Source organism: Electrophorus electricus, chromosome 11 (assembly GCF_013358815.1).
Source record: "Electrophorus electricus isolate fEleEle1 chromosome 11, fEleEle1.pri, whole genome shotgun sequence".
NCBI classification, from domain to species: Eukaryota; Metazoa; Chordata; class Actinopteri; order Gymnotiformes; family Gymnotidae; genus Electrophorus; species Electrophorus electricus.
The window spans coordinates 2564949-2591248 of NC_049545.1; the positions used below are offsets into that span (position 1 = coordinate 2564949).

At 40.9% G+C, this 26300-nt stretch overlaps 3 protein-coding genes across 4 annotated transcripts in view; 2 read left to right on the forward strand and 1 right to left on the reverse strand.

Annotated features, from left to right (window-relative positions):
• Positions 1-929: 929 nt before the first annotated feature.
• map3k21 (mitogen-activated protein kinase kinase kinase 21) lies at positions 930-17930 on the forward strand. Of its 2 annotated transcripts, XM_035531749.1 has the most exons (11): positions 930-1106; positions 1675-2602; positions 8776-8956; positions 9446-9594; positions 9900-10075; positions 11001-11241; positions 11359-11481; positions 12582-12732; positions 13250-13344; positions 13431-14174; positions 14271-17930. In XM_035531749.1, exons 2-11 carry the CDS (start codon positions 1831-1833, stop codon positions 14648-14650), a joined length of 3012 nt encoding a protein of 1003 aa, XP_035387642.1. In that variant the 5' UTR covers positions 930-1106; positions 1675-1830; the 3' UTR covers positions 14651-17930. The 2 variants fall into 2 exon arrangements, with proteins under 2 accessions (XP_035387642.1, XP_035387643.1); XM_035531750.1 differs by having other exon boundaries at positions 930-2602; positions 14274-17930.
• A 250-nt stretch (positions 17931-18180) lies between these two features.
• il22ra2 (interleukin 22 receptor, alpha 2) lies at positions 18181-20778 on the reverse strand. Its single transcript, XM_027000531.2, has 6 exons — positions 20710-20778; positions 20458-20590; positions 20093-20271; positions 19594-19763; positions 18477-18654; positions 18181-18264 (listed from the first exon to the last, which is right to left on the reverse strand). The coding sequence occupies exons 1-5, from the start codon at positions 20768-20770 to the stop codon at positions 18508-18510; spliced, it is 690 nt and encodes a 229-aa protein (XP_026856332.2). The 5' UTR covers positions 20771-20778; the 3' UTR covers positions 18181-18264; positions 18477-18507.
• A 3863-nt stretch (positions 20779-24641) lies between these two features.
• The window catches only part of prim2 (DNA primase subunit 2), a 44261-nt gene continuing 42602 nt past the window's right edge, over positions 24642-26300 (forward strand). Inside the window, exons 1-4 of the mRNA XM_027000512.2 lie at positions 24642-24721; positions 25123-25281; positions 25414-25526; positions 26000-26091. Of these exons, the coding sequence (XP_026856313.2) occupies positions 25137-25281; positions 25414-25526; positions 26000-26091 (350 nt within the window). The 5' untranslated portion in view covers positions 24642-24721; positions 25123-25136. The remainder of the gene's footprint in view (positions 24722-25122; positions 25282-25413; positions 25527-25999; positions 26092-26300) is intronic.

Consider the following 26300-nt stretch of genomic DNA (forward strand, 5'->3'; position numbering starts at 1 on the left):
TGTTGTCTGAGAATTGCAAAAGTTTTTAAAAGGTCTGGTTAAAGCTGTCCTGGTCTGGTTAATGGTCCGGCCTGTTTAAATGTAGAAAGCAAATGATACCATCAGAAAACAGTTGTACACTTCAATGAGCGGTGTAATGCCAATATCCTACAAACCGCAAGGGGTTAAAATTCTGCAGAGAGGAGACAAAATGTCACTCTAAGAGTGTAAGAGTAATTACATTTGTTTGCTTGTAATATTTGTTAAAGTGATGTATTCCGCTTACATGAGGCACAATTTCATCCTAAGAATGCAACAGTAACTGGAATTGTGTACTTGCAGTCATTGCTGTTTTCAATTTAATTTAGAAAAATAACTGAAACAGTGAAATTAATTGCTCTTTCTTAGGAGGCGCTCAGTCAGCATTAAAAATAAATTGCAAACCGGGAAAATACTTTTTCGTTGTCGCTTTAGGTTCTCAGTCATTAAATTAATATTCTTGGCAAAAACCTATTTTATCGTATCAGACTTTAAGGACACAAAATAATTTAGGTCTAATAAAAGTAGGTCTAAATAATTTGTGTCTGTAGAATTTCGTTTAATTCATTCATTTAATCTGACCACATAAATCCAGCGTTTTAAAATCTGTTCTGTAATAGACTACGCTAGCCCTGCCTGTCCTGTCCTGCTCTTCCACACCCTTCGTGCTGCACACGGGTGTCTACACCTTCACATCTCGTAGAAACAATGCATTTGATCCATAGCTACAAATAGATGAAAATTAATACGTTCAAAACAGAACAGAGAAAATTAATCAATCAAGTGGGGCTACAATAAGTTTCCAGGCTCCCAGTCTTGTTTTGACTAAGAGGAACGGGAATCATGTGACTAAAAGTAGCCAATCTGCTCGCTCGGTTTCCGTCCGGCGGGGTGCGTCGTGGAGACGGGGCTATGCGATGGCGCTGTGCAGGCGAGTCTCTTCTGCCAACTTATGGGACTTTTGAGACTTTGTTTAAAGTGCGTTTACTTCCATGAAGTCTTTGGAAACTTTGGGATGCCGGGGTTGGTGTGCTTATTATCATGAGTTGGACCTAGGAAGACTTTCTGCTCTGTTATCGGATGTGTCGGTACGTTTTGGAGCCCATGAACTAACTAGTAGTTGTAAACTTTGTAGAGTGAGCTAGCCAATGCTACTTCTAGCGCTACGTGCTAGCTTACTCTATTGAACAAACCCTAGCTATGAAGTCCTAAACTAGAAACTAAGGCGTTTCCTTGAAGTACACGTTTTACATGACCTAAAGACTTTGTTGTTTACTTGGTTTGTTGAAGTAGTTCGAGCGGAGGTAGGCGACAGTACACCTGTAACCTCGTTGCTGGAAGCTAGGGTAGCTAACTTGGCTCGAGTTGGTTCGTCCCTGCCCAGCAGTGGCCTGTTCAAACGGGCCAGTCTGTCTTCAGCTGAAAAAGTTAACTATAGCTGCTCGTGGTCGCTGGATACGTTATCTTTATGTAACTGAACAAATGGTACTTAATCAGGCTTTAAAGAGTGGCAATTTGTGAGATAACGTTATCCTACTAATGCCAATGTTTCTTGAGATTGCAGACACATCGAAAGAGTGGTTAGCTGTTTTACGTGAAAAGAAAACAGTGCGTAACCTCAAACAAATCGAACTTAGGGCCTTTTCTTTCTCTTAGGGTTAAGAAGTAAACTTATCCAGGCACCTAACCTATGAAGAACCTACTAGTTCTCGCAATAGCTATTGCATGCATCAAGGTAATACAATCCCTGTTCTTGTTTTATATCTGCTCTGACCTCAGCGCACCTTATGGTGCTGCTGCAGGCACTGAGACATGGATGTTCCCCAGGCCGTTTTCCCAAACGGTGAGGGGCGCCTAGGAGACTATTCGTGGACGGAAACTTCCCCTGCAAAGGCTTGGGCTCATTCTGCCCCTGTGTGCTCACGTTCACTCTGGACTGCAGCATATGACTATGAGGCAACCGGGGAGGACGAGCTCAGCCTCCGTCGTGGAGATGTTGTGGAGGTGCTGTCTAAAGATGCAGCGATTTCGGGAGATGAAGGTTGGTGGACAGGCAAAATTAACCATCGAGTCGGCATCTTTCCCTCAAACTATGTCACTTACCAACCAACTATTTATAGACTTCCTGGTGGTGGCACAGTGGGGGTACGGGAGACAGTTCCTTCTTCTCCTGTGCAAATAGCCTTTAGTGAACTTTTTTTGGAAGAAATTATCGGTGTCGGTGGTTTTGGCAAAGTTTACCGGGGAACTTGGAAAGAACAGGAGGTTGCAGTGAAGGCTGCTCGCCAGGACCCCGATGAAGACATCACTGCTACTGCGGAAAGTGTTAAGCAAGAAGCCAAACTTTTTTCCATGCTGCAGCACCCTAACATAATAAAACTGGAGGGTGTATGTTTAGAGGAGCCGAACCTGTGCTTGGTTATGGAATATGCGCAAGGAGGGACCCTTAATCGTGCCTTGACAGGCAGGAGGATACCTCCTCATATTCTTGTGAATTGGGCTGTCCAAATTGCCAGAGGCATGCTGTATCTCCACGAAGAGGCGGTTGTGCCCATTATTCACAGAGATCTGAAGTCCAGTAACAGTAAGTAAAATATTACATTGGCTCTTGTTTTCCTGCTTCAGGAAAATTTACACACCGGTGTTTCCTGTGCAATTATCACGTTAATCATTAATTCGTGGTGTTATTTTAAAGTACTTTAATGATGTAGTGAAATGGTACCTCACAAGACTTGATGCTAAATGAATGGATGTTTTATTGGTGAGATCTAAGCCTGTGTAGATATTCATTTACCCTGTCTCTTCTCTGGTCATTTTGATGGTCTCTTTGGTCCGGTCCCCAAGTACAGAAGGCAGGGGGTGGCTATGGGGGAGGTTTGCTTAGAATTTCTTGTTGATTAGTTTTGGTCTAAAGTGTATGTGAAATGAGGTAAGAGTTTAAACAGCTGGCCACTTCCGAGATGATCCCTCCTGACTGAAACTGTACTACTAACTTCTAAGTTGAGCAGAATTCGCCTGTAGTACTACATACCCAAAGCACTGTGCTGCAGAACTTGCAGTCTGTTTTTTCAACTGGTCATTTTAAGGTGACTGAGAAAACTGCTTCAAAGTGGGTTTTATTTTATTTCTGGAACAAACTTGGTTTAATGTGGTAAATGTCACATTAAATTGAGAGGGAAAATCTGATGCTTGGTGCCGCAGGCATAAATAAAAGTCCATCTGCCTTTTCACTTTTAACTAAATCAAATGTGGCCTGCTTTCTTGTAGATGATTACAGTGAAATAGGTTGGCCATACAAAATGTAGGACTAAACACACCTCAAGCCAGACTCCTTTTTGGGTACACAGAATTAAAAAATGAAATAATCAAAACTTGGGGAGGGGTGTACTTTTAACAGAAATATGTGACCTTCTCACTCCAATACGCATTCTGGTTTTTAAAAGTACTTTAATACGAAGAATGGTCAGCATTAATGTCATTAGTGTCATCCTGGTTTCATCCTTTCTCTGCTTATTGCTATCTTAACATTGCTGTTGTTGGTTGATGCATTTCATTGTTCATGCCATGTAATTAACTCGGTTTATAAAAACGGGCATCATCCTTGGCCAAGTTTTTCCACTTGAGCCATCAAAGTGGGCTGTGGGTGTATGAGAATTAGAGCTTTGCAAATGTTTCTCTGTCCACTAAGCCTTCTTTTAGTGTTTGACCATTACTCAGCTGCTAGTGTTGTAGTGACCTTTGTGACAGACTGTTTAGAACCTTAACCGTGGACCTCGAATTCAAAATACAATCCTTGACTTTGTAATCAGAGATAGTGAATTTGTCATAGAACAAAGGCTCAGGTCCTGAGAGGGTGGAGAGTATGATTCATAATATTTGACAGTAAAAAGGATACATAGGATATATGTACAACAGTAAATTTGAAATAATTATTTTGTATTATTTTTTGGATTTGTTTCCCTAAAGTGTCACAGTAATAATCAGTTAGTTGGTTGTGGCTAAAGTGATGCGTCTGCCAGAAAACCGTGAACACTGAGTTATGAAACAGATATTAGGGAAAGTAAATTGCTGGGTTCATGCTGTGAGAAAATAGTGTGTTTACACACTGCTAGCTTAGACTGTGGCTAATTAAGGTCCCTGTGATCTCAGTCATTGAAGAATATTCCAGCGTTTAGTAATGGAGATGTACCAGTAATGCAGCTACCATGATGTTATCTGAATGTCTGTGTGATTTTGTGAAGTGGGACAGATCTTCAGTAGGTTAACATTTTTCTGCAGGACATGCACACACACAATAGGTGTGCATATATATATTCTGTAAAAAGATCATTGTGGTCTCTGTAAATAAATATGGTTAAAGTAAACCACAGGAAAAGAAATATAATTTCTCACTGTCGTATAGACCCTGTCATATTAAAAAGATAAATCTGAAACCCAAAGGACTTGATTAACTTGACTACAGCTGACGTTTGATGCTATAGTCCTGAGAAGTTTGAATAGTATGTAGTTGGATAAACGATAGTTATCAACGTCATCTTTTTTCTTAGCTAATATCTAAGTAATCAATGTTCTGTGACTGTCAGTACTCAAGCTACCTTAGTGTTACAGTTTAAAATGCTGCTAATCCTTCATCTAAAGGGGTGGCAAATGTCAACTGTCTAAATCAGTATTTAATAACAAACAATTTTGGATGAGACTTGTGTAAAATGTGCATGAGAAAATGATTTTTTTTTTTTCCTAGCCTATTAAGCCTTATACTGGGGAAAAAACCTTCTAAATTAACTGTTTGATAATACTAGGGTTTGTTTTGGGTTTTTTTTGCTGTAGGTGGAAAATTCTCACCTCTAACAAAATGTTTGAAGCATTAAATACTATTGTAAGTCGTGCAACTATTTTTTTTTTGTTTGTTTTGTTTTACTTCATTCAGTCCTCAGAAAAACCAAACAAACCCCTACAGCATGCGGCAGCCTGGCCCATGGGCCCCTGCAGCCTCTGATGTGAACACAGTAAGTCAGTTTGTTTGTCCCTCTGCGGCATTGTGACAAACAACACTGGAAGCTTGTTGACCTTAATTGAAAAGATGTGTGTTTGCTCAGCATTGCACTCAGGACATTACCCACTGTGCACCCGAGCCTTCCTGTCAGACCACGCTTTCAACCCGGCTCGTAAAGAGAGCTCCAGCGAATGAGGCAGCCCACAGGTCATTCAGCTGTGGAACTGTTGATCAGGTTGAAGGTGAAAGATACTTTGTTAGACAGGAATAAATAGCATTGGTGAAATATGGCTACTCTCAACATTTGCCAGTAAGGAAAAATGGAAACAATATAAAACCTGCAGTTGTCTTGGTGGCCAAACTTCTTCAATGATTACTCTCAAAGCATAGCAGAAAGTCAGCATAAAAGTATTTGTGCACCCTAATCTTTTAATTCCTCACTCGGAGGAATGTCACTAACGAGGGGGCAAAAGCTTAACACAAGTTTGTACAATGGAGTGGTCAAGCACTGGTTGCTAGGTGACTGCATCACAAGAATGCCCCAACTCTTCAGTCTGAAAGGCTTATTTTCCATTATATTTAATCTCCTCAATGGAAGCTGCTTTCTCTCTGAGGCAGGGAGCGTCCTCTGATTGGAAGCATATGTAATGCAGAATTGTAGCCAGCAGCTCTAGTGAAACTTGGCCTATTGCCAGAATCTGAGGGCACACACTAATATTTAGTTTCAGGTATTCAAGAATTTTAGGAATGTGTACTTTCAAGAAGGCACATAGCTTTCTTGTTTTTAAAGAGTAAATGCACTAATAGAACAATAATTGTTCCTAAATTCAAATGTGATTTCTAGCCTTGGAAAATTATCTGTATTATTACATGAACCAAAAAGACTGAAGCAGCTGTAACTTTTTCCGGTTTATTGTGCTACAAGTACAGTTGACATTTAATTTTTAATATACAATGATCTCTTTAAACAAATGAAAAATGCCTGTAATTGCATCTTTAAAGTGGTCATTTTAGTGCTGTTTAGCTTCTATCAGTAATTATACTGTCTTTCACAGTATTCTTTGTTTTCAGTTTTCTTAATGGAGACCTTTTGTCATCTGCAAATATTTGATTCATTTTGTTTATTCAGTTCATTGAGTCAAAGGTTATCAAAGTTTTTAAAGTTTTAAAAATTACTTTAAAAAAATCTTTGATTTTAATTTCAACACTTTTCTAAATGCATAAGCTTACATTTTAGCATACATTATGGAATATAAAAATTTTAGAATCTTTAGTTTCTGCCTCAGAGAAACTAAATGTTTGTGCATACCATCTTTTAAGTAGGTGCATTGCTCATAGTGACCTGAAGCAGTCTGAGATTCACCAACAAACTGCCCAAACCTGTTTGAAAGTATGTGTAGGGGGTGTTGAGATGGTACAAGTATATTGGGCATAGCAGTATTGCTCTGTGTTTTAAAAAAAACGAACTGTCAGTGTCATTACTGGGAAACATTGTCGCAGGTCCCCCACCCAGGCAGACCACTGATGGAAGTCTAGAACATTGTTTCCCAATGCTCTGTGGTCACAAAACAGTCCACATGTTTCCTCTGTCCCACCTCCCAATAGACCTAAACCAAGGCGTTAAGGTCCTGAATACCTGGTGCAGGTGTGCTGGGAGTTGGTTATTGAAAAATGTGGACCATTTGTTGTGCCCTGTACACTGGACTGAGATACTGGGCTTCCTTGAATTGTGTATGGAAACAGATGAGACAGTATCTAGTGAGTGTATATGTTTTAATACATTGAGTGGTAACTGTAGAGTATATTGCATGTAGTACAATATCACACAGGCAGTTTGAAACTGGAACACATGTGCTTGTAGATAAGCTCTTAAAATGAATTCCTATTGCACAGAATCTGAAATGATGTTGCTTGTTTCTCTTAATCTTAGAATAGTCTCAGGTATTTGTTGTTAGTTTAAAATTGAGAAACTGTATATAAAGACACCATATATAATATAAAGCTCTACTATAATATTTTTATTTATTCTTTTGTGCAAGTATTTCCAGGATTGCCTGCATGAAACTAGTGCCCTGATTGGGCCCACTCCAAATTTGCCACAGAACCTTGGTTCTTTTGGGACTATTTGCTTTCAGATAAGCTTGTTTTCCAACACAGGTGATTGGTGAACGTTTTTGATATCCTTTGAGTATCGTTGAGCTGGCAGTAAATCAACATGCCATGTAATTTTGAAGGCAACTGGTTAATCTTCAACTTATTCTGAAAAGATGTTGAGAGAGGTCAAATCCTGAAATAGACGCTCTGCTGTTTCAGGTTGTTTCTTTCTATTGGAACATTTTGGCTGCAGAGGGCAGAGCTTGTCAAATATGTGAATTTTTACCCATTTCAGTTTGTTTTGTCTCCAGAGACTCTCAAGATAAAAAGGTACAGTTTTGAATATAGTAACTGTTTATTTTGGGGAGTGTCCGGGTATCTTGTATTTATCGGAGCCCATTTGAACAGGAAAGTTCCTCTGGTTGTGCTGACAGCTGCCCCAAAGATCACATCACACAAAAACATGCAAAGTGTATTTCTCAACAGTTCTTAAGGAGTTGACATATCGATCTATTAATTAAGTAAATCAACACATTAATCTGTTTTTGTAAACTGTAATTTGTTTGTTTATTTTTAGCAACTTGGATTTTGTCTTCTTCCATACCTCTATGGTACTGAGCAGTATCTACCATACTCTCTAATAACCCTGTACCATACGTTTGCTCGCCTCATAGATCACACGTTAGCTTACAGTAGAGACATGGTATTTCCTCTAGTTTTCTACGTATTTTTTTTATCTTCTGGATTGTGTGATGTTTTATTGTCAACCAAAAAAGCAAGGGAAAGTCAAAACGCCCTCTTTTGAAATCTGTGTCCATAATCTCTATTGCTGAGTTTCTGTCACATGTCTCTATGCTCAGAGCAGCAAGGTCAGGTTGAGTAGAAATGGATCTTTGTCTGCTTTTAACTGTGGGCTTCCTGTCTTAATGCTTGTGTGCAGATAAGGATGGGCATCTACTGCTCAGTGTCTGTGATATTCTTCCTTCCATTTAATTGGAAATTATAGGGTGTGCTGCTTGGCTATTAGGCTTACTTTTGATTTAACATTTTTTAATGGTTTTTGCGTATTTCTAACTCAGTAAATCCGTATTATAAAATTGTTTTTTTAAAAGAAATCATGGTAAAACACACAAAATAGGCCAAAAAAACTTTTTTTAAAAAGATGACATGAGGTCTTCGAAAATGATCAGAAAGTTCAGAAAACATCTATATATTGTCAGGATATTCCGTTGCTTGCTCGTTATCCAGTTTGACCTTGCTCCGCTGGGGTTGACCAGCAACGTTGGTGTGTCATCAGTGGGGCAGTTCCTGCAGCTTGCTTATGTAGGCTTATGTGAGATCGTTCATGACTCACTTCCTGAAAACATTTTACCTGATCAAGCAGATTGAGCTTCTGTATCACGAATAATGCTTAACATATACGGTACGTTTCTTGTGTTTATTATATAACTAGCTATTCCGTTTTATTACATTGTACAATCTATCCGAAATTCAACTCAGAGGCTAGATGGATAAGCTCATAGGTAGTGGTAAGCTATAGATCTGCTTAAATGTACTAAATAAACTTATTTTAGTTTTGAAACAGAATGTAATTGATATGGATCTTGAGTTTTTCTTTGGTAAACATTTTGAATGAACTTAACCTCCGAAGTGCATCTGACTTTCTACAGTTTTGATACTTGAAAAAATTGAAAACAATGACATCGGTAGGAAGACACTGAAGATCACTGACTTTGGCCTGGCCAGGGAGTGGCACAAGACCACCAAAATGAGTGCTGCTGGCACGTACTCCTGGATGGCTCCTGAGGTCATCAAGTCCTCCCTGTTCTCAAAAGGCAGTGATGTTTGGAGGTAAAGCCACACTCCATTTTCAGAGAGAAGAAAATAACAATGAGTAATAGTAGTAGTAATGATGATGCTTAAGGCAAGCTGCTTTTTTTTTTTCTCCAGACACTAAGATGAGTTCCTTTGCAAACGTGCACCACAGACGCTACAGACACTTTCAGTGCATATACGTTGTTGGTTCCAAAAACAAACCGGAAACTAAAGATTATTTCCATTTTGATGGTGTTCTCCTCATTTAATTTTGGTACTTCAGTTGCACTCTCAGGCATATTACAATATTACAGTTAATAGCACAACTGAGACTAGAACCCAGGCCACTCCAGTAGAGCTCAGTCTAGCGGTCGGGTAATTGGATGTTCTGTTCTGCACTTTGGCCCTTTGGGTCCAGATTTAGGCACATGTATTTAACACTCATGCTGTCATCTCTGACAGAGTATGTTAACATTATGTGAATGTTAAACACAAAATAAATTGTCTGTTTCAACTTCTTTCTAGTTATGGGGTCCTTCTCTGGGAGCTGCTGACAGGAGAGGTTCCGTACAGAGGCATCGATGGGCTGGCTGTGGCCTATGGAGTGGCTGTCAACAAGTTAACCCTTCCTGTCCCTTCCACCTGCCCTGAGCCTTTTGCCAAGCTCATGGAGGGTAGGTCTGATGCATCAATTAGGCACTGATGTATCATCGGTGTTTCTACCAAATCCAGAGAGTTGCAGTAATGTGTAAACTTCATGTATGTTGTTCAGCTAGTACTTGCCAAGTGGTTGGATTCTCAGCAGTGTTGTTGCTAAAAAGTTAAGTAATTAGCAGGCATGCAGTGGTTTCTGCCTTCCATCACATATGGCAAAATGCTTCAAAATATAAAAATGATGAAAACTTGTCTGGGAATTAAAATTTGCTCATGCAATTAATGTAAACCTTGCATAAAGTATGTGTGATATCTTCACCTACAGAGTGCTGGGAGCAGGATCCCCACATCCGGCCAACGTTCGCCACCATCCTGGAGCAGCTGACGGCCATCGAGGAGGCAGTGATGGCCACCATGCCTCAGGACTCCTTCCACTCAATGCAGGAGGACTGGAGGCTGGAGATACAGGAGATGTTTGATGAACTGCGAACTAAAGAGAAGGTCAGGCCTCTCTGCTCCTTGATTGTTACCAAGAAAAAAAATCAGATTTGGTCATCTGTTTAGTATCTGATCTGCTAATTTAGTATTGTAAAGGGGGATGGAGTGGGAAAAGGCCCATGTGCCAGGCTGTTGTCCAGATTTCGTTATTGCCAAAACTGTTTCCTGTTCCATTAAGCACCAAGTATTGCCCCAGTAAGAGTACTTTAGTCCCTGGACATATTTTATTTTATTTTATTTTATGAAATTTGTCATATTCTGCATTATTTGAAAATAATACTATTGCTTTCTCTAACCTGCGTTTTTTGTAAGTAGATCAAAGTAATTCAGAGCATTGTAGACAATAGCTAAAATCTGTCTGAGAGATGTTTATCAGAAGCATGTCCGAGATTTGATATTTTGTTTACATTTTGATTAGGATTAGGTTTTTATTTCTTACTCTTTTGCAAAAATATATATATTATGTGGTAAACATGACACGTTCAAAGCAAAAATGCAAATACTCTGTGGCTGTAGCAATTAGAGAGTGGATTATGCAGAAGCATAACTGTGGGGAGTTCAACAAATAGTTGTGGCAAACATGTACCACTCCCATCGCTCTGCTTACACCCGGCTGTCCACTATACACGTTTGACATTTTAGACTCGCCAGAAGAAAAGACCTCCTCCAGTACCTGCAGTGTTAATACATTCTAATGTATTCTAATTAATACTTTTTTTTAAATTTATGGGGTGTTTTGTTTTTTGTCAGCAAAGAACAGCTGAGGAAAGAAAAAGGGAAGCCCCTGCAAATGGTTAGACAAAAGCGGAGCTGCGTAGTTCCCATTGTTAAGGCTTGCTGTGTGGCAGTGGAATTGCTCTTGTAGCGCCCCGGAATTGGCTGCAGAGCAGCGGCATCAGGTCCTCAACCCTGGCCTCATCTCGTGCAGGAGCTATGCTCACGTGAGGAGGAACTGACGCGTGCTGCGCTCCAGCAGAAGTCCCACGAGGAGCTCCTGAAGCGCAGGGAGCAGCAGCTAGCCGAGAGGGAGATCAACGTGCTGGAGCGGGAGCTCAACATCCTCATCCTCCAGCTCAACAAGGACAAGCCCAATGTGAAGAAGCGCAAGGGCAAGTTCAAGCGCAGCCGCCTCAAGCTGAAGGATGGCAACCGCATCAGTCTGCCCTCCGGTGCGAACCCCTCCCCACCGGCCGCGCCACACTGTGCTGTCGCCTTCGATTTTCTGGCTAGTCATTAGTATTCATAAACTACGTGATCGTGTGTTTGTTTGTTTGTATGTGCATTAGATTTTCAGCATAAAATCACAGTGCAGGCCTCACCTTCCCTGGAGAAGAGGAGGAGTCTGAACAGCAGCAGTTCCAGCCCCCCGAGTAGCCCCACCCTCATCCCCCGGCTCCGCGCTATCCAGCGTACGCATAGCTCTCCTCACGAACCCTGCACCTCACTTTCAGTTACTTTATTTTTAAGACCTTTGGAAACCTTAAGACCTTTTTTTTTACTGCCAGATATTCAGATTCCGTCAAGATGTATGAATATGAAATATATTTGGTCAGGATCATTTTGAATGGGTCATTAAGAGCAAATTTCTTGGTGTCAAGTCTTTTCCTGCAATCCTAATGCATCAAATTTAGCTTGTGCAGAAGATTTTCAAACCAGCTGTTTTGTAATTTGTGTGTCCATGGCTATTGTGCTTTCACAGTTTTGCAGTATTGTTCTTTCTCTTCAGTGAGCTGTCCCAGTGACAGACGGGACAGCATGTTTGTGTATCACCAAGACGTGGATATCACAAGCGAGTGTAGACCTTGGCTGGGGAGGAAAGGCAAGGCAGTGGGCCTCTGTGGCTCCTGGGCTCCCACGCCCCTGTAACCAGGCCTCTGATTGCCTACCTGGGGATTCCTCTTAAGCTGTTCATTCGGATGAACAATTCTAGCTAACAGAGGTTCAAAACTAAATGCTTTATCTCATTTACAGCGTGCACTGTCCCAGCTCATGCTTCACCAACCAGGGGTGTGATGAACGGTTTTGGGTGGACATTGAAACGACTTGCTTTTTCTAATCAGTTTCACCATCTGTTTCTAAAGTAATTACTTTCACAGAGCATTACTAACTTTCCATAGGGCATCTTCCACAAGTATTGGGACGGTGAAGTCATTGCTTGTATGTTCCGCTTATGTCTTCATAAACCAGCATGACCTGGAAAGAGCAAGCGGTTTAAATGCTAAATAAAAAAAAAAAATTATCATCTCTGCAAAACTTAGCCCAAATACTTATGGTGGACTTTGGTCGAGGTCAAATCAATGAGAGCAAAAACATCCTCTTTTGGTGTGCTTTCCTGTTTTTAGTCTGAATCTCTGTGTACACATTGCTTTGGACGGTGATGGTCGTGCTTAATTGTCCACTGGCTAAAACACTTCTCCTGGAGTGAAGGCCTGTTTAATATGAGTCTGCTTAGCAGCCATTTGCCACTGCGAGTGTATGCTCTGACCACACACCCTCTTCTCCACCACAGTCACTCTGGATGAGAGCAACAGGACGTGGGGCAGGAGCACCAATTACAAACCGGAGGAGTTCGAGGATGCGAAGAAGGGCATAAAGAAGAAGGTTCGCACGTGGGGGCCCAGCTCCATTCAGACGAAGGAGAGAGGAAACGGCACTGAAAGGTCCTCCTCTGCTCGCATGCTTTTTGATCAGTGCTGGGTGACCTGGTGACCCAGCCAATTTGTACATAGTCGAGCATTGAATTTTAAAAAGTGACGGCACCTCAACAGAAGCACATGACTTTGCTCAGCAGGCTAAGAATGATAAACATGTAATTTGTTAAATATTTCATTTAGTATGACTCTTGTTTGAAAGCCTTGTTTCAGACCTGTTTAATTAGGTTTCCCAGATTTGGCAATTGCACAGCACAGGAAATATACCCATAAAGCATCAAAAGGAACAGGCAGTTCCATTAGGTGTCTCTCCTGAATTTGCACCTCTTATTTTTTTTTATATATTTATGCTGAACTGGAAAGTGTGTATGTGTTCGTTTTATTGGGAGAATGCAAACATATTTTGATTGATCTTTAAAAAGGAAAGACGATCATTTGTCAAGTGAGCTATTAATTAGTGAAAACTGAGTCATCTTTACTGTAGCATCGGGTCCTTTAATGCCCGACACAATCGTTTGGCTTGCAGAGTTCGACCACTCTCTGATGGAAGCAATCCATGGTCTACTAGTCTGATGAAGCCCCAGAAGCCGGTTCCACTTGCTGCGTTGTTTACAGAGCAGGGTAAGTTAGGCCCACCTCCTGCCGAGCCCTCCGTTTACGTACTGTGACTAAAGCATGCTTAATGCTTCCTGTCTGTCCTTGTCCAGGGATGGGTAAAGATGACACGAGCTCTACCGACGGATCAGACAATAAACCAAAGCAGCTCAAGTTCCCTAATCAGGTTTATATTGATCTACCTCTCTGGAAGGATGAGCAGACAGAGGAGCTGGGGGGAGTTGCGGGGGGCGGAGTGGGAGGGGCCGAGAGCCAGGAGGACCCCACCACCTCCACCAGCTCTACGAGCACCACACCGCAGCACACGCCAACCAACAGTCTGAAGCGGGCGGGCAGGCACTGCCGCGTGGACTCCATGCTGTGCGCCTGTGCGTCCATGCTGGCGGCGGTGGCGCTGGGCGCGGACCTGCGCGAGTTCCACCGGCCAGCGCCCTGCGATGAGCCTGAGCCACGGGAGGAGAAGAAGAGGCGCGAGGGGCTCTTCCAGAGGGCGGCCCGCTTCCGCCGCAGTACCAGCCCCCCAGGCAGCCGCTCTCGGAAAGACGACGCCTCGCCCGGGCCTGTCAACCTGCTGGCCATGTCCTCCATCTTGGAGTGCAACTCCACCAAGTGCCTCATCCAGTCGGACTCGGAGGGCCCCAAGCACAGTCCTGTGCAGGAGTCGCCATCTGACACCTCGGGGTTCTATCACGTCGGCCAAGCAGCAGTTCCGGGCACGAGGGGCAGGACCCCGGGCCGGGCAGAAGCTCCGTGGCTGTCCCTGGCATCAGACCATGGCACTGCATCTGGCTTTCGCCTCCAGAGGAAGAAATCCAGCCCTGCCGCCTGTCAGAGCTGTGAGAGCTAGCTGTCTGTTGCATACTTAATTAAATGATATTAAATATCTTTAATTAGTGTTAACTTAAATGACCTGATACCTTCTTTTGTCTTAGCAGCTAGCACCAGCTGTGTTGCTGAAACCCCCACCATCTCATCCTCGCAGAGGAAGAAGCCTGAGAGAGGGACCAACCAGGACAAGCAGACCCCGCTGGAATCAGTGTCCAGGCCCAGACCCCTGTCCCTCCGAGGCAAACCTCACTCCTGGGGCCTTCTGAGGGGCCGGAACAAGAGCTACTCCCTTGGGCACCACTCGGGCGAGAAGAGCGCCCAGGACCTGGGGATTGTGCTCCCTCCAGAGGTCAAAGTGGGCTGCTCCCTGCTGGATGTGGACACAGAGGGACAGAAGCGGGACTGCACCGTGCCCCTCTGCCGAATTCAGAGCACTCCAAGTCGCCCCTCTGTATTCGAACTGGAAAAGGAGTTTTTGTCCTGAAATAAGCTGCCTCTCCTTCTGGAGCAAGACCCATCTTTCCACTTGAATCCAGTGATCTATCAGAAACAATAAATCCTTGTTTCAGGATTTACTTCACACTGTGGCTCTTATGCCTAATGTTAAGATATTGCTGCTGGAGTTATCATGTTGTACCATTTTATTTATATTCAGTGTATTTTGATAAGTAATTTAAAATGAAAGGACACAAACAGAATGAGTAACATTCCATTTTACTGAAAAGTTGCCAGTGTGTAGCCTGTTTGTTTATACCCTACCACTTGATTTGTGCACAGTCCGTATCAAGGAGCAAGATCTCTACGGATGATGGAAACTACTGCTTTTAAAGATTTAATAGGTATTACTATTAATTTTTGGTCGTTGTTGTATTAGATGCCTAATCGAGTCCCGTGTTCTTTATCTGGAGAGTGCTGGAGATCGGTGTTCATTTTAGACATAAAGAGAAGTGTTTTATCCTGCTGTTCGCAGTTTGCCCCTACCTCTTCTACTCGAATCAACTCCACTGACTTTATTCCTCTTTCACCGATGCTCGTCTGTGCACTGGACGTAGAGGGACATTTGATGTGTGCTGTAGGTGCAGGCAGGGCTCCACGTTCACTCCAGAGGACCAATGCATAGCAAATCATAAATGGCAATGGAAAATACATTAGTTCCCAGAGGAAGTTGTATAGGTCATGTGACCAAAGTGTCAATGACTTCCCCTGTTCTGACTGGTCATTTTTCTGGTTGTCTTTAATGAAACTGCCAGCAGTTGGCTGCTTGTGGCAGTTGTACTACCAACAGGTAATCTGCAATTAATGAAAGCTCTTTTAGTGTTCTCTGTGCAACCCTGATCTGATGAAATTAGCATAATCACTACGGTCAGTATTACATTAATCAACACTACTCTTTTAGATGTTTGCTGGACATGGTGTTACTGCCATTTCCGAGTTTGCCCTATAATAATGCTTTGCTATTGATTCCATGTGAATTTTTCTTCATTGTGTCTCAGAAAATGGTAGAATTGTCAGGTATTTGGGCAGTGTTTGTGCCCCATACACGCGCTCTCTCTCTCTCACACACACACTCACGCACAGATATATTTTGGTGCACTTCAGATGTGCCTGTTTAAAATGATAGTTTACATCTCCACGTAAACTGATAGTTATTTCCAAACACGTTTTGTGATATCTAGCTTTCTCAATATTCTGTCTTAATGGCTTACGTAGTAGAAATCATAGCAAAGGAACAGTTGTTTGTTAAATGTTACCCACAGTGCGGATAGTCAGCTAATGAAATCACTCCCCTTTACTTAAACATTTGCTGATATTAGACTGCAGATGTGTCATAGCTGATGTCATTCGATATGCCTAAATAACTGAATCTAGAAAAAGATATTACATGTTCTGTTAAGAAAGGCATTTTTGTTCTGATCCACTAAAATATAATTGAAATCTCCAACATATGATTCTAGGGCATTTTGCCTAAAAGGGGTGTAATGTATTTATGGGAGTATCTGTGGTAACAGGACATCCTATGCCAATAGTCCTTGGGTTTTAATTGTCAACTGCGAATAATGTAATCCAACATAGAATAATAACCAATGTTTTGTGCCAATTTATTTTGAATACTGGACCATAGTATTTTATTGAATGGCCTGATCTGACTTTAACGAGCTAATGCCTTCAACCAGTTGACACAAGATTTGCCTGTTGTTGCTAAGCATTAATCTTGAAAAAGGATTCAGGTGTCTTTCAGTCTGGTGCTAAACTAACTCAACATCAGAATGATTTTTTTTTTCTTCCCCTTTTCTTTTTTTCCTTCTTCTTGACACTCATTCCATAATTACGGTTTGCTTGCAGACTGTTCTGTTGTTAGCTTGAAAATTGCATTAAGTTGCTTCCTTAGCTTCTCTGAAGCTGACGAAAGGTCATAAAACTGCATGACTGGTGCATAGAATTGCTGATGCTTTTAACAAGGATTCGGCTCAAATCTCTGTGGGATCAGTACTTCAATGGAAGTTTACTGCCTAGGAATTGTCTGTGGCCTGGAAATCATTTCCGTAATATTGCAGTTTTCTCCCTTGCATTTCCTATAATGCTAAAGTGCTTCCACAGCCTTCCGATTCAAATGGAGTTTATTATTTATTACTTCCTTTATGCCTGTGGGTGGACATCAAGTAGTTGGATCAAAAAAGGAACTGAGAGGAGGTAGGTTGTTATAAATCCATGAAGTCCCACACACAAACTGTTACTTTAGAAAATGTTCAGAGCTTTGGACATTCAGCCATTAACACTAGTTTGTTGAACAGACTTGGTGAGACTCGATCTGCTTAGGAGTGCTGTTCACTCCCAGAGCCTGATGCACATTGACTAGGAACAAGAGAATGTTCACCTCAGTCAAATTCCAATAGAACGTCAGGCTAAAGAAAAATCTATACTGACACTTTAATAAGACGCAGAAAATTATTTAAATCTGACATTCCCTCCTGCTTACAGAGGATTATTGTTCGGGAAAGGTTGATCATGTTAACACCCCTGCATAACTGCACATTTAATGTGGTGATCTCTTATGTAGCACTGTTTTTGATGTAATGATGTGATTTTGTTTTTAATCATTTAATGACTTTACAAATGTATGTTTTATGTGAAATCAATGTTTTGATTATTTGAAGGTGGTGTTTAGACAGGACCGGCCTTGAGCTCATTAAGCCTGGAACTGCAGTTGCACATTTAATTACAAGAGAACAAAAGACTGGAAATTGGAAGCTATGTGTCGTGGCATACAGTGATTTGTTGTGATTTTTGTTTTTATTTTATATTACTAAAATGAAGTAACCATACAGAAGTCCGTGTGGAAAGAGTGGTAGATTCTATTCTCTGAGCACAGTGATTTACTTTCTAGATCTACATCTACACCTGTTTCATCTGGGTACACACTATTTGAAAAGACACTGAAATACATAAATTAAATTCACTGGTATTAGTGACCAAATGTAAGACTTTTTTTTTTTTTTTTTTTTGCCTTAAATTTTCACCAAAGTTTAAGATGCCCTTTCAAATTTAGGAAGCATATTTGAAAAAAGAAAATATAAAATTATGTAGTACACACATACTGTATTTTTAATTTTTGGGAAAGTATTTTTCGGTGTCCCTTTGACCCATATGAAGAGTCAGTGGGAAATTCTGTGGTGGTTTGCTGGTGCTATCTACCCCAGAATCATTATCATTAATACATTACTGTTATACTGTAAATGAGTGACCAATAAATGCTTTATTCCTCATTTTGATCTTATGGTACATCAAGGTTTTGGGGGGGTTTTTTGTTTTGTTTTATTAACTTCAACAGGGTTATTTAATATTGTCACTATTAATACATTGCTTTATATTTCTGTTTAGTTATTTTTCTTTTAACAGCAATGTTCTGCTTTTAAATTAACAGTTGCTTAAAATGAATAATTTCGATTGAATGATATGCAAGAATTTATTTTCATATATTGATAATTTTACACATAATAAACCTTAGAACTCCTGGAAAAGTTTACATTATACATGATAATGTTATGATTTCAAATGTGAAAACAAGATGCTACATGTCCTTCACTGACGAGCTTCTCCCTGTATGTAGATAAAGAAGAAAATCAGCACATCTCTAAAAGTAAAACAAAGTAGCAAACAAGTATCCAAAGGTCAGTGAAATATGAGACTAATTTTAGTCCCACAGTAGGCCATCACAGCTCTAAGCCTAGGGTGATCTGCCTTTAAGATGAGCCTATCTCAAGAGAGCCATTCCTAGTTATCAGATAACAATGAGCTCTGTGTTTTATCACCTTTGTTCTTGTGTTGATGGAAGTTCAGGTGTCATGGCGTGGTGATGCAGGTGCTGGGGCTCTTTCGACTCAGACGGCCCGAGAGGGGCATTATGGTAATGGCTTGAAAGCAGTAGGTGGTTGTGGGCTCAAAAACCTGGATCACTACCTTCTGGGATTGACATTCCATTTCATGTATCTGCTTGTCAAAATTAGTAAGCATGAAAAATAGTCCACAGGAAACGCCAACTGCATTTCATGAACACTTCGTTAGGTACACCTATACTGTAGATGTACCTATAAACGATCAGTGTACTCAAACATTTCTTTTGTACTATGCACAGTTTGCCATGAATGGCACACAGAAAAAGGGATGATGTAATACAATACATGCAATACAACTCTTCACATTCCAAGCCCTGCAAAAACTTCATGTCTGCGGGTTTCCTAAGGAAATCGTAGATGATGCCTTTGTTTGAGCTTTACGTGTTCAGAAAGTGGGGGCACTGACCTATAAACAACCTACTGTTAAGATAACAAGAATTCCTTTGGTGCTGACTTGTCCTACAAATAAAACAGTTGCTAATAACTTAAATTTCAGAATCCTCCAGGAAATTGCAGATGACCACATCCCTTTTTAAGGATCTACCACTAATTTTCTACAGATGAGACAAAAACAATAAAGAGTGAGGTAAATGTCCATTCAGATAGTAACTGTGGTACTGTAGTCTGCAACCACACTAGATGTGCTATGTGTATATTTATTTACAGTCACTAAAAGAACTGGCACAAAAGGAGCAATTATCATTCATTCTTTCTCACGCATTACTGCAGGAGTTATCTACTCTATTATTTGCAAGAGATTTTAATAAGCTTTGCATTGTAGAAACTAAGAGAAGGCTTGCTGATAGTTTTGTTGGACAAATTTGGCCCATCAGAATTAAGGATTTGTCATTTCCAGTGGCAAGGCATTTTAATACTAACAGACATTTCATTCATGACATGTCTGTTTGAACTTAGGAAACTCAAAGAAAAAGAACTGATCTACACTCTCATAACTTTACAAGTCCAAGGAATTAATTTATGTTTTAAACATCTAATTCAAAGTCCAAAAGCTGAAGAGGGTTTCCTACTGTACCTCCTCCACTCCATTTTGCATGAGGTATATCTTGAATCTCAGTTGTTGAAGTTCTGTAACTGAGATTCTGGTATTCTTCTGTCCCCGCAAAGGAGACCTTGGAGGTCTGATCTGGACCACGATTCCTTCTTCCGTCACATTCAGCCTGATTTGTGGTGGGCTGAAAGTGGCTGAGATACAGAAGGAGTCATTTCAGTTCACATTTTACTTGATATTTAAATATACCTACTATACCTACTGGTTCAGATGGTAATGACTTCTCATGGACAATAATTGTGTTACCAAGGCTTTGCAGTTCAGCAAGCACAAACATTCAGTCTGTTTTACTACTATTAATAATATTTTGTTTTCTGTTTTTCAAAAAATATGCTATCAACATATACACAGTAAAAAGTTAATAAAAATATTTATTCATAGTAACTACAACATTGCTAAATATCTACACAGGCCATACTAAAAATAAAATAAAATATTGAAACAGAGGATATCTGATACTTACTCTCCCATTGGGGGTGAAATCTGGAGCTTATGACCCATGATGACGGATTCTTGGAGGACACGGCCTGCACCCTGGCGTAATACCATTGCCTGGGATCTGACGTTTCCTGGCTCAAGTCACACTGGTGCTTAAGGATACCCTGGCATCGTTTACATGCTGTCCAATGTTTGTTCCCATATCTGCACCACAGACAAATAAACAGATTAGCATTAACCTTTTCAAAGTTCAGTAGATGTCCTCATTTAGTTTAATCCTTAAAATACTCAGCAGAGCTTTTTCCCTGTTTTCTATTTTAGCTGTTTGGATTTCAGATGAACACATTTTAACAGGATGCCATAAGACCTGATAAGAAAAACTCAGCTTACACTTTATACTCTACAAAATACTGCAAGTTGTTTGGTGCTCTGGGTTGGCATTTCCAGTGTAGGACATTTCTAAAGTCCAGTGAATGGAATTTCACCTCGAGGGGCGCCATGTATTCCCGCTTGGCCAGACTGCCTGAAGAACAGAGTAGTGAAATGGTAGGGTTATATATTCTCAAACATGAGCATACCTGATGGCGGCTCCCTGGACATCGCAGAACTAGAATAACAAAAGATGAGGCGAGAGTAACTTACTGTTTGCCCAACACAAGAACATTACGTTGCACAGGAGCAGGAGTTGAGTCAGGATGGACATGTTTCCAGTGGAAATGTTTACGTCTGCTTCACCTCTTCTAGGCCTTGTTAATTCCTCTTTCCATCTCCCCTCCCAAACTTCCTAATATGGACAGGGGTAGTCTGGTCATCTGACACTTATACACACACAATATGTCACCAAAAATATGTTGACTTCCCTTTTAATTATTTAATTCAGGTGTTGCAGCCACACTCAGTGTGAAAAGATATCTAAAATCAAGCACATAGTCACGCAATCTGTACAGACAAACATTGGTTGTAACATGGGTTGTACTGAAGGGCTCAGTGACATTAAGCATAGCTCGGTCATAGGACTTTTGCCACTTGTCAGTTTGTGAAATTTCTGCCTGGCTAGGTCTGCCCCAGTCATCTGTATATGCTATTCCTGTGAAATGGGTGCATCTAGGAGTACCAAAATCTTAACTATGAAGTGCCAGACCATGCAAATGAACAACCTGCTGAAGTGTGCAGCGCATAAGAACCTCCTGTCCTCTATTGCATCTGTCTCTACAGAGCTGCTCTCCATGGCAGGCAGCTGCACTAAAGGCTGAGATCAGTATGCACATTGGCAAGCATCAGCAGGTGTGGTGTAATGCACACTGCCTATAGACTCTGGAGCAGTGGAAATGTTCTCTGCAATGATGACTCACACGACACTATCTGGCAATTTGATAGACAATGTTTGGAAGATGTGTCGAATGTTGTACCTACCAGAATACAAAGTGCTAACAGTGAAGTTTAGTGCAGGAGAGATAATGCTCAGGTGCCATTTTTCAGGGTTTGGACTACGCCATCTTAGTTCCAGTCAAGGGTACTGAGACATTTTAGGAATGGGATGTTTTCTGGAATGGGATATTCAACCAACACATATAGGTGTGATAATCACGTGTCTACATTTTTTTGGTCATAGGGCATATATCACACTTTTAAAATATTGCTGACAGTATATTCAATAATATTAAAAATGCATGTGAAAAGTTATTTAGAAAAATAATTCTGTATACTCCAAGACATTATTCATCAATTCTGTGGCTGAGGTCCCTTCTGAAAACTAAACACTGAGACCCCATGTGTCAGCTAGTGGGAGAATGGAAATATATTGTACAATGCATTGTGTTTAGAACTTCTAGTTCTTTTAGGTCCAATGCATAAACAATACTTTTGAATTATTACATTTTTTTATTGTTCACTTTCAGCTAATATATTCATATGCAAGCAAAAATTCTGCTCAACCTTATGTTTAGAATACAATAGCAATGCAATAGTAATGCAAGGTCATCTGACTGATGGGAAAATGTTATGTGATACTAGAATTCTTCTTCTGACACACTTCTGCTAAACTCCCCATGGTTATGCCCTGCTGCGTGATCCCCTCTGCACCCACTTTGCTTTATAGCTTTCAAAGTATTTTAACATTCATAATAAATTTCCCAATGCTATATATCAAACTTAAATTCTTGTATATGCTAGTGATGGGAGTATTAATAAGTTAAAATATGTGATTCTGAAATTAGTGAACAATTACTGTCTATGACACTTATCTTACTGGTTCCTCTTTTCTCTTCAATGATGATTTATCACTACAGCTTAAACTATGGAATTATTACAGTGTAACCCTCATGAAGCCAGGAACATACCAACTGCATTTCCTCCCTTACTCATGTGTGGTCTGAAACATGTCACTTTCTGTACTAAAACACAAATGACCTTTTCTTTTGTTCCTTGGCCTTTGGTCTATCATGCTCCTAGTTCATCTTTACTGTAATCGTGGCATTTGTGAACTGCCTTTTTCAATATAAAAAGTTGCATTCCTATGTAGTGATGGGCATTGTTCGCATGTGAAGAATCAAATGTCACAGCCACAGCTCCGCAGTGCAGGTAAAAGCAATAAAGTGTTTTTGCAGTGTTTTTGTAATTCTACACGTTAGGATTTGGCTAAGTATGATGACCTTAACTGGGTGTGATAGAGCAAGGAAAAAATAAAGATGTGACACTGGGTTGAGAAACATGAATTAATGAATGTCAGAATAAATTTACTAAATCATTCACATGAACACTTTTTATTTTTTTACATTTTTCAATAATCCTCCAAATTTCAGAACATATGTATTGCTTTTAATAAAGTCCAACAAATGGATATAATGCTGGAATCCACTGTGCAATGGTTGTATGGACCATTGACAAGAAAAGACAATCCTCACTGCTATGAGGCATTATCTAATAAAAAGCCAGTAACTGGCAGTATACAATTGAATTTGGATAATACTGAATGAGCAAAACAATTCATACAAAACATAAAATTCTGGAACAGTATTGCTTCTCCCATCTCAAGAACTCAGTTTCTCTTTAGCCCCTCTTGTAAGTTCACCTGGAGTTTTCTGAGATACCTAAACAAGTATTCCAGGGATCCTGACCATGAGAAGCGCAGCCATATGTTTATTGATCAGACTTCATCTCCTTTTGCTGCCATGTTTTTGTTTTTTTGTTTTGTTCCCCAGCAGCTGTCTTGGCACCTTCACATTGCTTTGCTGTGTCTCATTCTGTTCGCTCTGATTTACTGTTCTCCCTTTTGAGAGCTTTGTGGTAGTGGAGAACTGTGATGCTTCCCCTTGGCTTGCTTTCTTAAGATGCTTGGCTCTGTTCTCTAAATGCACATCTTTTTATTGAAAAGGTCCAAGAGTAATGCTCGCTTTCTCTGACAAAACCTGTCTTGTCCTGCATCCAAGCCACATGCAGTAAATTAAGGGCATTAAGTCAGAAATGTTTTTGCAACAGCAAGCACAACGTTCAGCAGAGAACAGGGAGAATATCTTTGTTTCCAACAACAGGAGCAAGAGAACCAGAATGGAAGGCTGTGCTGACCCCACTACCCCCAAAAGCTGCTGCTCCTGCACATTTTTGTTAGTTGGTGTCTGCCATTGTCAGATTATATGCATGTATTTGGAGGAACCCAGACTTCCCTTTCAGTGAATGGCCTTGCTTCTAAAATGTAAGTTCAGGAACTTCACCCATGTGAAAGGTGACAGATTATTAAGAAAGACTGGAACAGCATGAACAGATATGTTCACAATGTGCCTCTAAAATGTAGGCCTGTTTGAATCACAAGCAAGTTTGTATGTTAAATGTATTATACTCAGCAAATATCCGGCATTAGCCAGAGAATTACAGATTAGGAGAGGATCCCCCACATATAGTTTATTTGTTCTGAATATTACTTTGGATTATATTTAGGTAATAAACAGGGCGAACAGGGAATGAGACCATGCGCACACTTGTAGGCTCACTAGATTTTTGCAAAGGATTTGTAGTGTTGTTCCAGGAGTTTTTGCCCAAAAAACAAACCCTTTTTGGGGAGGGGGGAATATTTCCCTTTCTCTTGAAATGTCTGTACTCAACATGACCAGAATAGTTACATTGATTACACATCTTGTAGGAATACATAGTCTACAACACATCTGTTGCCTTGCAGTTAGTTGTCCTTAAATGTTTAATCGACAGCCAGTTTCTGACCACAGAACCTAATGGGAACTTTTGGGGTGGCTGAGCACTCTCAACTCAGCAGTCACACTAACACATGTGAAAACCTTAGAAACACTGCTGTAATCAAGCGCGTACGCTCCCACCTGGGCACTGCTACCATATCCTAAAATGCCATAAATGTAAATGTAACTATCCAAGTCGTTAGAAACTGTACAGACCGGCAACATACAAACTACAGCACCTACAGCGCCTGGGGAAAATACCTAGAAGATAGTAGCCAAGTAAGGGTCTAGCGAGTGCAGGCGCAAGGCGAGTGTAATGAAGTGCACGGCATTGAGACACGTGGGGTCGCTGTGGTGTTTACAGAGCAGGGCTGACAGGCGTTTCAAAAACTCTACGTCATTTACCCGCGCTTCTTTTGCACTAGGTTGTTGGCGGGCTTCCGATGTTGGGAAGTTATACGCTGTTACGGGTATGTATTATTTTGCAACATTAATATAACAGTGTGCCTGTTCGGGTTTTGCAGTCTCTGAGTGTTTTCTTTTTTGTAAACAAGCTTTTGGGGCTCACAAGCATTGCGGATGGTCAGCATGGACAACAATGTATTTATTACTAAATAGCTGGCTAGGATATATCACTTAGGCTTATGGCTGACCAGGTCGCAAGATAGCTGTTGTTAGGAGAACTAGCTAGTTAGATTGTTTATCAGACAGCTGCAACATGCTGTAAAGTTATGCTATAAATGTACAGGGTAAGACAAACGAAAAGTTGCTACGTCGCTAACGCTAGCAATCGTGTGTCACCTTTATTCAGGAAGCTCGTTAGGTTGACGGCTAGGTTAAGAAGCTGAAATGTGCATTGACTTTCTTTTAGGTCCGGAGGTCAGCATGCAGTTCACACGCAGGACGAAGAAAGTGGCGCTGGGCTCAAATCCTGAGCTGTACGGCCACTGCCTCCAGCTCTATGGCCAGCCTCCGCTGGAAAGCGTCTCACTCGTCCAGTTCGAAACCTTCGCGGTGGAAAGACTGAAGTGTAAGTTCTCGGCACAGGGAGACCGCTTTGCTACTCCTTCAACACTTTATCGAGCTTACACCACTGAAGTAAGTTAATAATCCTTGTAATGTCAGACGTCAAGCCACCACTCGTCTGTTTTATTTTTCCAAGTGCTGAAGAGCGTGGAAAACCTTGGAGTCAGCTATGTGAAAATGTCGGACGATTACCAGAAGAAACTATCCACCGAGCTCTGTAGTCTCAACTTCCCCCACAGAACATCAGTCGTAAGGGAATAATGTGTGTTACCGTTTAGAGGGGTCTACCAGATTACACGTTTTTGTGCACCATCTCCCAGTGCACCTTTACTACGTGGCCAGTTCATGGTTCTCTGTAGTTTGTATTAAGCATTTACATTTATGGAATTTAGCTGAAGCTTTTATCCAAAGCGACTTAGTTATGACTGTGTACAATTTGAGCAATTGAGGGTTAAGGGTCTTGCTCAGGGGCCCAAAGTGGCAACTTGACAGCAGTGGGGCTTGAACTGATAACCATCTGATGACTAGTCAAGTACTTTAGCCACTGAGACACCATTGCCCAGCCTGGGGTTGGAGTAGCAACGTGGACTGTCTGGTAGATCCCAAGCCCTATGTTGAAAAACACAGATGTCATTGGCATTTTACCAAAGGTTTATAATAATATAATATTATTTTGCTGTCCAGTGATGGTGTTTATATAACATTCTGTTTTGCTAAATTAGGAAGACAAAAATCAAACGGGATCAACAGAATATGAGAAACGAAGGAAAGATCACATCTCTCATTTTATTCTACGCCTGGCATATTGCCAAACGTAAGTGTGTGTGTGTGTGTGTGTGTGTGTGTGTGTGTGTGTGTGTGTGTGTGTGTGTGGTTTGTTGAACTCATGTTAAAAACGTGAGGTTTTATTAATGGATAGTATGCACTTAATGCTATATTCAGAAAGAGGGAGTAGTTTTAATATTTGAGGCCTGGGTGGTCAGTTATGATTGCCTTGTATATAGCATAATGTGAATTCAGCAT

Excerpts from the sequence above, each read along its gene's own strand:
- map3k21 (XM_035531749.1), top strand. The coding sequence starts at position 1,831 with ATGGATGTTCCCCAGGCCGTTTTCCCAAACGGTGAGGGGCGCCTAGGA. Across the intron at positions 2,603-8,775 it reads AGATCTGAAGTCCAGTAACA|TTTTGATACTTGAAAAAATT; the intron begins GTAAGTAAAATA and ends GACTTTCTACAG. Across the intron at positions 12,733-13,249 it reads AGAGGAAACGGCACTGAAAG|AGTTCGACCACTCTCTGATG; the intron begins GTCCTCCTCTGC and ends TTTGGCTTGCAG.
- il22ra2 (XM_027000531.2), bottom strand. The coding sequence starts at position 20,770 with ATGTCCATCCTGACTCAACTCCTGCTCCTGTGCAACGTAATGTTCTTG. Across the intron at positions 20,591-20,709 it reads GTTCTTGTGTTGGGCAAACA|GCAGTCTGGCCAAGCGGGAA; the intron begins GTAAGTTACTCT and ends TCTGTTCTTCAG. Across the intron at positions 18,655-19,593 it reads TGCAAAATGGAGTGGAGGAG|ATACATGAAATGGAATGTCA; the intron begins GTACAGTAGGAA and ends TTTGACAAGCAG.